This window comes from Ipomoea triloba, chromosome 1 (genome assembly GCF_003576645.1).
Source record: "Ipomoea triloba cultivar NCNSP0323 chromosome 1, ASM357664v1".
Lineage (NCBI taxonomy): Eukaryota > Viridiplantae > Streptophyta > Magnoliopsida > Solanales > Convolvulaceae > Ipomoea > Ipomoea triloba.
Window position 1 is genome coordinate 28,188,239 of NC_044916.1, and position 13,502 is coordinate 28,201,740.

At 33.4% G+C, this 13,502-nt stretch overlaps 1 protein-coding gene across 1 annotated transcript; it reads right to left on the minus strand.

Annotated features, from left to right (window-relative positions):
- Positions 1–9,122: 9,122 nt before the first annotated feature.
- Positions 9,123–10,791, minus strand: LOC116026135 (probable esterase PIR7A). Its single transcript, XM_031267591.1, has 3 exons — positions 10,160–10,791; positions 9,952–10,083; positions 9,123–9,555 (listed from the first exon to the last, which is right to left on the minus strand). The coding sequence occupies exons 1-3, from the start codon at positions 10,625–10,627 to the stop codon at positions 9,271–9,273; spliced, it is 885 nt and encodes a 294-aa protein (XP_031123451.1). The 5' UTR covers positions 10,628–10,791; the 3' UTR covers positions 9,123–9,270.
- Between the last annotated feature and the right edge of the window lie 2,711 nt (positions 10,792–13,502).

Consider the following 13,502-nt stretch of genomic DNA (forward strand, 5'->3'; position numbering starts at 1 on the left):
GGTTCAATTTTGAGAGGGTTAGTTGATCGAATTGCAATTCGCCTGAGTTTGACTTGAAGAATTTCAACATTAGAGTAAATGGGTCCTTTTAGATTCGAAAATCTCATACTCAAAATGTGTCAAATACTACAAGTTGTGTTGTGCTCAAAAATCATATTTATATAATGGACTTCTTGGAACCATTAACTGCAAGTTAGCTGTTGGAATCATTACAGGAACAGTTAACACATTGCTGATAAAATCCAAGCTTGCAGTTTTTACACCATTCAGACTAAACTCAAACTATGCGATAAAAGATTAAAAGGCTTTAAGTATTACTTGACATGGTGGCATGGGGTATGGAGGTTGGTCTTCTTCAAGAGCAAATAATGGAGCTTTTAAAGTTTTCAAATCAATTTCAAGAGTACAACATAGCAACTAGGCATTCTGAAACTATGAATAAAGAAAATTTCTCTTGGAACCAGACTTGCAGAACATTAGGAACCTAAAGTCACTCTCCAAATTGGGAGAGAACATCTTTCGAGAAGATAAGAGAGAGGATTGGGGTAGGGGTGTGCATTCGGTTAACCGAACCGTTTTAACTGAACCGAATTAACCGAAATTTTAAAACATTTAACCGTTAACCGAACCGAAGTATGTGTTACCGAATTAACCGAACCGAAATTTTTTTTGGTTAATCGGTCGGTTAACCGATTAACCGAACTTTTTAAACCTAAAATATAAAATTCTAAAAATAACACCTAAAATAATAAATCCAATTAAAATAAAATACAAATCATCCATAACTTCAAATATTCAAACATCCATAAGTTCAAATATTCAATCTAATTAGTATTTAGTATTTATATTTACTTATTTATATATATATATATATATATATATATATATATATATATATATATATATATATATATATAAATTCGGTTAACCGTTCGGTTAATTCGGTTAACCGACCTTTCGAACCGAATTAACCGTTAACCGAAGTTTCAAGATTCCTTTAACCATTAACCGAACCGAATTTTTCGGTTCGGATAATGGTTAACCGAAATTTTTCGGTTCGGTCGGTTAACCGAAAAATTTCGGTAAATTGCACACCCCTAGATTGGGGTACTCCAGCAAGAATGTGGTTATTTAGGTTTCCAAGAAAAAAAAAAAGAAATTTAGTGATTGGTCACACTAACTTTATTTATTTAATTTTTTAAAAATTATATTTATTTTTTCCTCTCATTCTATTTTCTCTTTGCTAATCACACTTACAAAAACTTCTAAAAAAACGTGAAATACCTCCATTGATAGAATGCTCTTATGTAAACAATCTTTTTTTTTTTTTTTTGTCATTGAGTTATTTCGAATTGTTATATATGGATGATAGTCTGATACGTGTAATAAATGTGCAACAATCAAGTGATGGCCTTATTAAGTGATGATTTAGAGGCCATACCACAATGGCGATATACCTGTTGTAACTAAACACTTTGACGTTGGGTTTCCACCCTCCGTATTAAATAAAAAATGTGCAACAATCATGCATGCAAATAATTTCTTTGATTATAAATTTGACAAAATTCAATCTCAAATATTTATTTCGACTGCTTGCATGGTCTTTCAGCCAATAGATTAGATTTTGTGTTATAAAGTGAAAATTACAGTTTCCTAGATTTGATTTCTAAAATTTTAGCACTAAAATAAATGGGTGTATTTTAATTAGATTGAAAAATCTACTTGAAACGTTTCAAATAATACAAGTTGTATGTGTTGTGCCAAAAAGGCAAAAATCATGTTCACATAATAGATTTTTTGGGACCATTCACTAAAAGCTGGCTGCTAAAATCATTTATGGAACAGTTAGCATTGCTGATGAAATCCAAGCTTGTAAGCTTTCCACCTTTAACTTACACTATGAGATGATAAAAGGCTTTTAAACACTTGGGTATATGGAGGTTGGTGTTCTTAAAGAGCGAGTAAAGGAGCTTTTAAAGTTTTCAAATCAATTTCAAGAGTACAACATAGTAAATAGGCATTCTCAGTGGAGGCAACTGTTGACTCGTTGTGCGTCAATAGGTTGAGAAAGTAGCTATGAACAGATACTACATTGTATGAGAGTCAGTAGTACTCAAAAAAAAAAAAACTGTCTGAATAAAAAAATAACACATCTTGAAATCAGACTTGCAGAATTGAAGGAAGCTAAACTCACTCTCTAAATTGAGAGAGAACATCTTTCTTAACAGTTGGCTAAGTCGTCATGGTGATCCTTAGGAAAGGTAGTCTTTTTGCGGATTGTGTCGATCCCCTGATCGAGGCAGTCCCACACCGTGTCCGGGCATTTCCTGGACAAGCGTAGGTATGCTTAACTAACTATGACATGTATTTCAATCTCTAATATTACTTTTGTTGCTATGAGGTTAAATTTTATTTAATTCTGTTATATTGTATCCATATCTAAGAGTATGAGCTAGTAAGCCTAGTATAGACGCTTTCATACAGTTTTTTTAATTCAAAGTGTAAGAGTCTAATGAGACTAAGAAAATGAGAAACATTAAAATTTAATTTGTTGCCAAGATTCATGAATGTAACTAGGAAATCAAAATTTTAGTTGCATATCTGATAAAATTTTGAATGATATAGGGCCTGTTTGGTAAATAATCAGCCTATCAGCCAATTTTGACTTATTTGATTTTGTTAATAAGCTTTTTGCAACTCCAAAATGCTAAAATTCAAAAGGCTACTCAAAGCAGCCTTTTCAATTAGCTTCCAAATAGCTATCAGCTAACAAGTTAATTTATCAAACAACTTTCTACAATCAGCTAATATTATCAACAAATCATACTTTCTAACCCAAACAACCAACCCAATCAGCCAACATCCATTTACCAAACATGCCCTAGTATAACTTTTGAAAATTAATGATGGTTTAAATTTGTATGAGATCATAGAACCTTTAATAATTATCTATTACTAATTTTTTTTACCAGTTTGATATTTTAGAAGGGTCTTGTAGCTTTTATTGATGCAAGGGGATTGTGATTAAGAAATGGTTTTCATTCCTTGTGCGGAAGACTACTCTGACTTGTGGAGCCACGATTGGGTTAGACATTATTGAATACTTGAATGGATTTCATAAGAACTATAGAAACATTGAGAATGTATATATATACACACATATGTGTATACACATGCGCACACATGCTTATTCCACATCTCTCTCTAAAAATAACAATTATTTAAATCTTAGATTTTCTCCGATCACTTTCCCGATTGTTGTGGTCACTCCTTCGATTACTCTGATCACTCTTCCGATTGCTCAGATATCTCTCATTATTCTATTTTTAATGTCACTTCAAGTTGTTGTCCTTGAGTTATTTCAAAATTGTTATTTAATCCTTAATTATTTTGTGTAATCATATATGTTACACTGATGATGATTTGGTTCATATGTGCAATAAACATGCAACAATTGTGCAAAAAATTCTTTAAATATAGATTTGGCAAAATATAATTTAAGTATTTCTTTCTATTACAGGGTCTTCCAGTAGATTATGTGTTAGATGGCGAAAAGTTCAGTTCTGAGAGTGAGTTGAGCTGCAGTTTCCGTGGATTTGACTTGAAGGGTTTAGCTGATGCAATTTGAGTTTGTAATTTTTTCACTTCTTATACTAATATAACGATAAGCGATAATTTGGTTTAGTGGTACGCTTCATTTAATTGCATTTATACTTTTTTAAAATTTTATTTGTTACTTCCTAAATGTACGAGGAGCTTTGCAGTAGATTTCTCACTTGATGGACAATCGGAGGGATCGATAAGGAAGGCGAAGGAGGGGTTTTGATTGCTTGATTGATCTAAGCTTTCGGATAGTTTAATAATACGCTTCGTTTTCATTTTGTCGGCAAAGCCCTGGCCTGGACTTAAGCTAACATGTCAAATCGTTAAACTCCATATATAAATTAAAACCTTTGTTTCTCACTCCATTATTCATCAAAGTAACTCCATGTATATTTTGAATCGGCTAACTTAACGTAACAATCTATCGGATAAGGTTGTCTGTCATGTGGATCAGCAACAAAATGTCTCAATCATACAACAAACAATTATGCAGGACAGTATACCTTTTAACCTTATTCAACACGTACTCCTACGTAATAAATATATATATATATTTAATATGAGCTCTAAACATGGATAAGCATCAACCTTAATTAAGCCTAGTTTATTAGAAAAGTGTAAAGAAATATTTTTATATTTTAAACTCTAATACTTAAAGTGAAGTTTGTTTGTTTGTGATCTTAGTCATCAAAAGACTATAAGTAAATACTGTGTCAAATATAAAAAATTAATAGACAATTCCTACACTGAATTAAACTAATTAGAATTTTGTGGTTATTAAGTCAATTGTCCCTCTTCAAAAAAAAAAAGTCAATTGTCCAACTAACTCGGTTGGAGTTGTTCCCTTTATCTATATTTTAATACTCTCAATCATTGTATAGGTACTTATTGATTATTATTGAGTCTCAATTTTATGTAAATATTTAATCAATAATACTCTTTTTTTAATTTTTTAATTTTAAAGATGAAGCAGATGAAAACAAAAACTAACTAGAAGAAATAATAAATATCCTTGATTAAGGCACTCCCATAACATCATCCTACTAAATTAAACCTAACGAAGTTGATCGGATGGTTCACCTCAACACTTGCATCTATCCCCCAGGCAACGTGAAAGGAGAGGTGAGCTAGAGTAACTTTGTTCATCACTTATATCGAAAGGCCGCCAAAATTTGCACCATCATATTAATTTATTGCGAAATAATCCAATATGGAGTAAATTAAATATAAAATATTATACTAGTACCATCCACATATCATAATTCGTTTACAAAGCGTTTGGCTGGAAGGAAAGAATTATGGAAAAAAAAGTTGTAATTTGGTGGGAAAAGAAAAAGGCGGGTTTAAAGTAGAAATTCAAATTACTTGTTTGGCATCATGGATGAATAGAATTATTGGAATTGAGAAGGAAAGAAGTTGTATAACGATTAAAATATCATTGTATAATAATAATAGTAAGAAATAAGGATCAAATAGGTCACTGAACTACACACCAAACTGCAATTAGGCCATCGAACCCAAAAACAATACAATTGGTCATTGAACTACACAAATTAATGCAATTTAACCCAAAATGACTTGTTTTACCTAATGTGTCAGTTATCAATTTTAAAAATAATATTTTAAAATAATTTTAAATAAAATAATTAATTAAAAAAAATACTGCCTGACAGAGACGATATTTAAAATTGGTAACCGGTACATTAGGTAAAACAAGTCATTTTGGGTTAAATTGTATGACTTTGTGTTGTTCAAGGATCCAATTGTATTTTTTTGAGTTCGATGGTCTAATTACAGTTTTGTGGGCAGTTCAGTGACCTATTTGACTCTTATTCCTAATAGTAATAATAAACAAGGATAGTAGTGTCATTTCATCTATTTTTTTTCTTTTCCCACAACCATTGAATTGTAATTCCCTCCAACCAAACATATTTGTAATTGAAGTGACCAAAGAATTGTGGTGGAATTGCAATGTAATTCATGTCTCTACCAAAAAACCCATTAATGTCTAATTCATATTATAAGTTTTTATGTAATTTTTTAAAAAATGCAAATGGCATATATACCCACTTGTAATATTAGCTATGATTAATTTGTTATGAATTTAACAGGGTATGAATATTTAATAATTAAATATTAAATATAAATATTATACCACAAATCCCTTTCTACCACACATATTCTATAAGTTCTGATATGATATTTCATTGGAATTTCTTTAATGCAAATTAATGAGTTACATATACCAACTTGTGGTGTAACTAGCCCATACTATATAGATATATGTGTCCTTACAAAACAAATACAACATGCGATATATGCTTGAATATTGTGACGACAGTGATATACCAGTTGATAGCTAGGGGAACAAATTAAACAATAATAAAAAAATAAAATAAAAATTAAAAAGGGGCATTATTTCTAGTATTGTGACCCTTGGGAACATCCAAAAGCCAGTTTTAGATTTTATACTATTATTAAGTTCAAGAGAAGAAGAAGCAGAAATGATTGGATAACGAAGACTATAAATACAGGTGTCTTCTGGTTAGATCAACCGGCGCTTGCTAGCATCTTCGGGGACCAGAATTATAGATATTGAGTGATAAGGAAGAAAATTGAATATAATGATGATGATCGGGAAATTGGAGATATGCATACAAGTGGTGAAACTTGCCATAGAGTTCGTCTTCGTGTTCGTGGAAGCAGTTAGCATCGTCTTCTGCCGGAGCTCCGACGATTCGTTTTTTCCGGCGACGGTCACCAACCAGGCAGCCTACATTGCTCCTGTTACTTACGTTGGATTCCTTCCTTAAATCATCCTCAGCTTGATATATATGATGGAACAGATCAGATCAGTGTATATGGCGCCAATTTTTCCATCATTCTCATATATTGTAAAGATAGATTATATTTTCATTTTCTTTTGTATTAGTTTTACTTTAATCTTTCCAGGCTTGGGATTCAAATTTTGACAACTTTCAATTTTTTTTCTTGAGTATGCAACGTTAATAAGTCATTTCCGACATTTTTCCTTTTAACTTTTGAGCTGTACGACAATGTTTTTTAGATGCCATCCAGAAAGTAGTATTAAGTACCTTGTTTATATATGTTGGGTGATAAATTGTGAATATAAATATGTAGTTCAATAATTATCAACTTAAATTTTAAATTAAGACAAAACATTCCTCTAACTTAATTGGTACTACCTCAGTCCCATTTTATGTGTCTGATTCAATTAACTAGGCTTGACTGAAGTTATTTTTAATTCAATTTTTTATAATATTAAATTTAATATTAATATACAAAATTTATATATTTAAAAACTATACTAAAATTACTATTAAACATTAAAAAAATCAAATTTAAAAATAAGTAAAAAATAATAAAGAAAATACACAAAGAAGAAAGAGTTAATTTGACCAATGAATAGTAGGTAGGACAGATAAAATGAGACAGAGGAAGTATCACTCAAACCTAATTTTATGACTTCAAAGTCACACCGATATTTGTTTAGACTTGGGTTGAACATAGTATGCAAACAAGGTTATGATCCGCCACATATATGGGAGAATGTTTGCTATGTTGGAAAATGGACTAATAAATAGATATTTTAAGTGAAGTCTAACAATGATTTTAATTTCATATGTTATATGCTCAAAACGATTACGAATGACAAAGAAATTAATTCTCAAGTTTATTTATTCTTAATATAAAGTTAAAAAGTGATGAAAATTGTCTGTGTGGCATATAAATTATTTGGTTGGGTAGAAGCTAGTTAAAAAAAAATAATAACATTTAATTTTTCTGTATGATATATATTATGTTAGGCAAATTAAGTATATGATTAGTTGACTTCAAAAAAAAAGTATATGATTAGTTATTATCTCAACAACATCAATGACACAAGTTCAATTCTATTCTTCCTATTCAAAATCTTAAAATTTAAAATTCAAGTATTTTATTTTTTTTTAGTCATATTGGCTCTCGGGTTTGAACCTGAGATATCTCATTTAAGAAGCTACCTCTATACCACAAGTTATTTGGCTCAAATATTTTATTTGATCTTGAGTATCTAATTAAATTGACATTAATTTGATTTAGGTGGGTTTGTATGTAGTCTCACTTCCCAACAACCTAATTAATTAACCTGCCCACTTTTCCTATTTTAAGAAATTAAAATTATTCCCTTTGATATGCTTTTAGATCCTTGCTGAGTTCCCACCTCTATTGATACTAATTATTCCATAATTTAATTATGGAAAAAAACTTAATAGTTGATAGGGACATGGGACTCCGGACTTCATTTTATTTGAAAGTCTTGGTCCAAGAGGATGAAGAAGGAAGCATAAAGTAAAATATTAGAAGATGTGTTACCAAAGGGTATTAAACTCACAACCTCTTGCATAACATCACAAGTTTCAAACCACTAAGCTACCATGATGCATCTTGTGTACAAGAGGGTAGGAAGGTAGGACACTTTATTTACCCGTGTGTAGATTGTTGACATCCAAGTAGTGGATGAGACACGTGTACGGCCAAAATTGAGGGCAAGCCCATACCATACATTTGTCGAGTATCTGGAGGGGCTCTACACTATAAATAAGCACCCTTTCCTCCCCTTATAAATAATTCAGTGGCTCACTAAATTCTAACTAACTTAGTGGTTTATGATCTGACCTTCAACCCTTATACCAGGATTCGATCCTGCACGCCTACATTATTATAGCTTGATACCCGATTTATGTGGAACCAGTTCTGACAAAACCATCAATAGTAAATAATAAAATAATAATATCAATAATAATAATAATTAAGTTAATATAAAATACTTTCGTCAATCAAGAGATTTGTTGCATGTATTTGGTTCAAAGCTGCAGCCACGTTCATTTGGTCAGTACAAATTGTTGAAAACGTCAAATTCTACATTATTGAGCTTATCTTTATATATCGGACGTTGTCCTGATTCTCATCCCAAATATCTATGGATATACTATTATATTGCCCACAAAATAATTCACCCACTTTTACCTGATGTCATGTTATATTACTCCGTATAATTTTAGACCTGTCTTAAATAATTATTTTGACTAGTCACTAATTAAGTATAAAGTAAATTTATAATATTGTTACGTATAACACTATAAAATTTATTTATTACAAAATGTACGTAATATACAATCTCTAAAAGATTAAGTTGATCCATCTTCTGCTCCAAATTTTGATCTAAATTAAGTTGATCCATCTTCTGCATGGCGATTTACCAATTTAAGAAATTTGATTCAAGATGTCCACACAAAGTTTAGTTTTCATCGGTTCAATAAACAGTATTTGAGGAAGAAATCAAGGTTCGAAACTCCGCAACAATAGTGTGAAGATTATGTTAGTTCAAAGTGGACAGATTCTTCATGAAGCAAAACCAGTTATTATCTGATAATGTGCACAGTTGAGCCGTTTCCATTATTTTATTACATATATTCTTTTGTTTACTCAACAAACAACATGGAATATAATGTTTTAGATTTTTTTGAAAATTGGAATGTTTTAGATGTTACCACACATTTATTAGCTAAATTGACAAATGTTAAGAGTGAGTACAAATCATTTGCCTCTACGAGAACACGTACGCATAATACATACCAAACATATCATCGGACCCTGTTTAATGTTTTAATGATAAGTGTGAGCAATGGAGAGAAGATGAAGGAAAAGCTGAAGAGGCCTAGACATCATCACCATGTGGTCACACCCTGCAATATCTATCACTTCGTTTGGAGGATTCTTTTGTATCATCCACTGCTCAACATCTTTGTTTCCACTCTTATCTTCACCTGCTTTTATGTACACTCTGTCTACACACCCATACCTCTTCTGGGACAAAATTACCTCTTTTGACATATCCTCTTCAGTGTACAGATATATGGGTCTCAGTAATGTGGTTGCCAGTGCCAAATCCTATAAATTTAGCGGGAAAAAATTAAATACACCATCAAATGTTACACTGAAGCACATCAGCACCAAAGTCCAAAAACCAGTTTGTGACCTGCAATTATAGCAGGTCACTAAGGTTCCGGCTATATTTCAGCTACTTTTGGGAGGAAATCGAAAAACTGGTCGCCTTCTCAACTGACAGAGAAGACAAACCAAGTTGGTCGCTTTCTCCAGTCGACTTCTCCAGTAACCTATTGGTTGCAAAGAAGGCAACCAGTCGTCGATTTCTTGTATAAAGTTTGGGAGTATATTTGATTTTTTCCCCAAATTTAGCCAAAATCAATGTTCTGATATGATACTAAGTTCTTGTCTGATCTGTGAAACAATTTAATTAATAATTAGCTAGATAGTTTTAATTACCTCCACTGGGCTGAGCTGATACATGTACTCTGCTATATACTTGGGGCCTAGTATAAGGGTGGTAGGAGGATTATTGGGACCATTGTCATAACTATATCTGCTATCTAGGAGAGGACCCTGTCTCCTGAATAACTGTTACATTACCAAATAATTTGCCATTAGATATATGATTATATTAAATAAAAAAAAATAACAAAACTTACCATACAGTGAGGGTGGAAATGTTGAGGGATGGGCCAGGCATGATGGCTGTGACAAAAACTGCAACAGAAATCTTTTCTGGGAAGATTTCCATTGCTTTAGAAATGGCGAGACCACCGAGACTGTGAGCCACGAGAATGAGTCTCTGAGTGGGAGGAAGAGCAGCCATGAAGAGCATCAATGGCCTGAAATAATCAGATTGGTGTGGGATTTGCAGCGCTTGCAGAGGGTTGATCCCAGAGGCACCCAAATCGAGAGGCGTGACGTTGTGACCTGAAGATCTAAGCATCGCGACAACCTTGTACCAGGACCAGGCTCCATGACAGGCACCGTGAACTAGGACAAAGTGTTTCTCCTCGGACTTATTAGGCTGGAGTTGATCATCAGTTGGCGACGCTGCAGCTGTTTCTGCAGATTGGAGAAAGAAGAGCAGAAGACTAATACCCAGCATCATCAAATTGTCTAAGTTCTTCATTGTTAAGATCTTTTTTGACAGCAAATTCTCAGAATCCTTTGACTCCACAGAGGATTGGAGATTTGAGCAGGCAGCAAGCAGGCTACAGAGTAAAATGTAAAATTCATTCGTTGACTAATTGCAATATTTAATCGCATGTTATTAGTTCTTTGATTTCCTCTGACCAACAAATGTAAAGATAAGTTTGTTCATAAATTATTAACAATTTTCAAACTTCCAATCTTGATGGGACAAATGGGCATCTGATCATGTAGCATTACAACAAATCATCTTCTCATGTAAACTTTATACAGTTTCATCAAATCCATGATACATAATGTTGACTCCGAGATAAAAACTAATAGATTGAATTAAATAAAATGTATGTGATTTGCATGTTGATATATATAATGACATATCAACCACCTAAGTTAATCAACAAGGCCCACTTTTCTTAGCTTAAGATAAGGAATGAAATTATTCCTTAAAGATGCTTTCTAGATTCTTGCGGAAGTTCCACCTCATTCATACTTTATTCACCCCTAAAATTATGTAAAATTCACTATATTTAACACCATATTGTATACTTGTGTGCACAATGAATAATAACTCAAACTCTTAATATTTGTGACAGGAATTGAACTCTCACCCTACTATTATGGTTGAAAACAAGTCTTAAGTGAGACCTTTCATCCCGTAGATAATGTCATGAGAGCACTAAGGATTAGTTATTGTATTATTATTTTATATATATATATATATATATATATATATATATATATATATATATATATATATATAAGGATTAGTTAACAAGGGCAAAGTTAGAATAATCCAAGGTAATCTTAGATTACCTAAAAAAACGGGGGTAATCACATTACCGCTACATCAGCTTTGAGGTAATATAACATTACCAGGTAATCTCATAACTTGAAACAAACAAGGTAATATAACATTACCAGACTCAGATTACCTAGGTAATCTCAGATGACCCGAACCAAACGGCCCCTAAAAGTAAAAATGTAGTAGCTTCGCTCTGGAAGAGGGTGAGTGAGTAGGTGAAACATAATTCTCATATCTAAATGATAATAAGTTTGATTTTTGACAATATCCCCTCAATCAAAACCGTTGTTTCTCCTTCCCCCAAAAATATTTGGGTGTACACACTTTATACAAGATATGCGTCCACAATAGGGTAAACTTGATCCCAAATCGCTTGGTATTCTCCGACTCAAAAAAGGTATAAGTGTTATTCTCCTGAGTTTTACCGCTATTTGGTTTCAACGGATGTTACTTTCTTTTAAAATACTTTATTATATGAATGTACCCCTGCTTCTTCTGAGTACAATTCTATTTCTACAGCAGAAGAAGATTTCCTTACCTGTACAATAACCCTTCCATCGTCTTTAGTTCACTCTACTCAAAGGGCTCTAGTTACCCAGGTTTACTCTAAGCGATCAAGAGATGTTGGTGTTCAACAAGCTCCACCAGTGATTGCTCCCCTGCCACAATCTTCATCAACAGACCTAGATCTTCCCATTGCTCTTCGAAAAGGTAAACGAAGTTGTCGCCATTCTATTTCTTCTTTTGTGTCATATAATTGTTTTGTCCTCTCGTGCTTTTGTCTCAGTTAGATTCAGTCTCTATTCCAAGAACCCTGTGTCAAGCCTTGTCTCATGATGGATGGAAGATGGCTATGGAGGAAGAAATGACAGCCTTGGAGGATAACCAGACGTGGGACCTTGTCCTCTACTGGATGGTAAGGTTCCCATTGGGTGTAAGTGGGTTTATGTGGTCAAAACAAACCCTGAAGGTTCTATATCTCGGCTGAAAGCACGCTTGGTAGCCAAGGGCTATGCACAAACGTATGGTGTTGATTGTACAGAAACGTTTTCCCTAGTGGCTAAGTTAACGTCTGTTCGTATTTTTATCTCTATCAATTAGTTAGATGTAAAAAATGCTTTCCTACACAGAGAGTTAACTGAAGAGGTCTACATAGAGAAATCACCTGGGTTTGTTGCTCAGGGGGAGTCTAGTAAGGTATGTAAATTGAAGAAGTCGTTGTATGGCCTAAAGTAGTCTCCGCATGCATGGTTTGAAAGGTTTAGTAGTACAGTTGTTGAGTTTGGCATGCATAGGAGTGGTTGTGATCATACTATGTTTTTTAAGCATACTGACGATGATATAGTGATCACAGGAGATGATGCTGAAGGGATTTTTGCCCTTAAGTCTTTCCTTAAAGACGAGTTTCACACTAAAGATCTGAGACTGTTGAAGTATTTTTTGAGCATTGGGGTGAATCAGTCCATGAGCGAGAATATTCCTTTCACAGAGGAAGTACGTGTTTGGATTTACTTGAAGATACCGGGTTAGGCTCAAAGCCTTGTGACAGCTATGGATCAAGGCGTCAAGCTTGTAGCTGGGAGGGGGAGACCTTTGATAATCCAAAGCAATACAGAAGGTTGGTAGGAAAATTGAATTATTTCACAATTACTCCCCCGAATATCTCGTTTCCAGTGAGTGTGGTAAGTTGATTTATGGAGTCACTACATGGGCCCATTGGAAAGCAACAGTTCGGATTGTGAAGTATCTGAAGAGTGCTCCTAGGAAAGGGATTTTGTATGCGAATCATGGACACATGGGCATTGAGGCGTTCTCTGATGCAGACTGGGCTGGGCCACCAAGTGACGGGAAGTCTACTATAGGGTAATGTGTGTTTGTGAGAGGTAATTTGGTTGCGTGGAAAAGTAAGAAGCAATATGTTGTAGCACGGTCTAGTACAGAGTTAGAGTATGGGAAGTTGGTGTACAAGTGATGTTACTAATAAAGTTGTGGTGTAACAATAACGCCGTAATACGCGAATAACCCTGTATTTCACAGCGGACCAAGCATATTT

Coding starts and splice junctions, on each gene's coding strand:
- LOC116026135 (XM_031267591.1), bottom strand. CDS start 10,627: ATGAAGAACTTAGACAATTTGATGATGCTGGGTATTAGTCTTCTGCTC. Junction 10,084..10,159: donor TCAACATTTCCACCCTCACT/GTATGGTAAGTT, acceptor GTAATGTAACAG/TTATTCAGGAGACAGGGTCC. Junction 9,556..9,951: donor ATCAGCTCAGCCCAGTGGAG/GTAATTAAAACT, acceptor CTAAATTTATAG/GATTTGGCACTGGCAACCAC.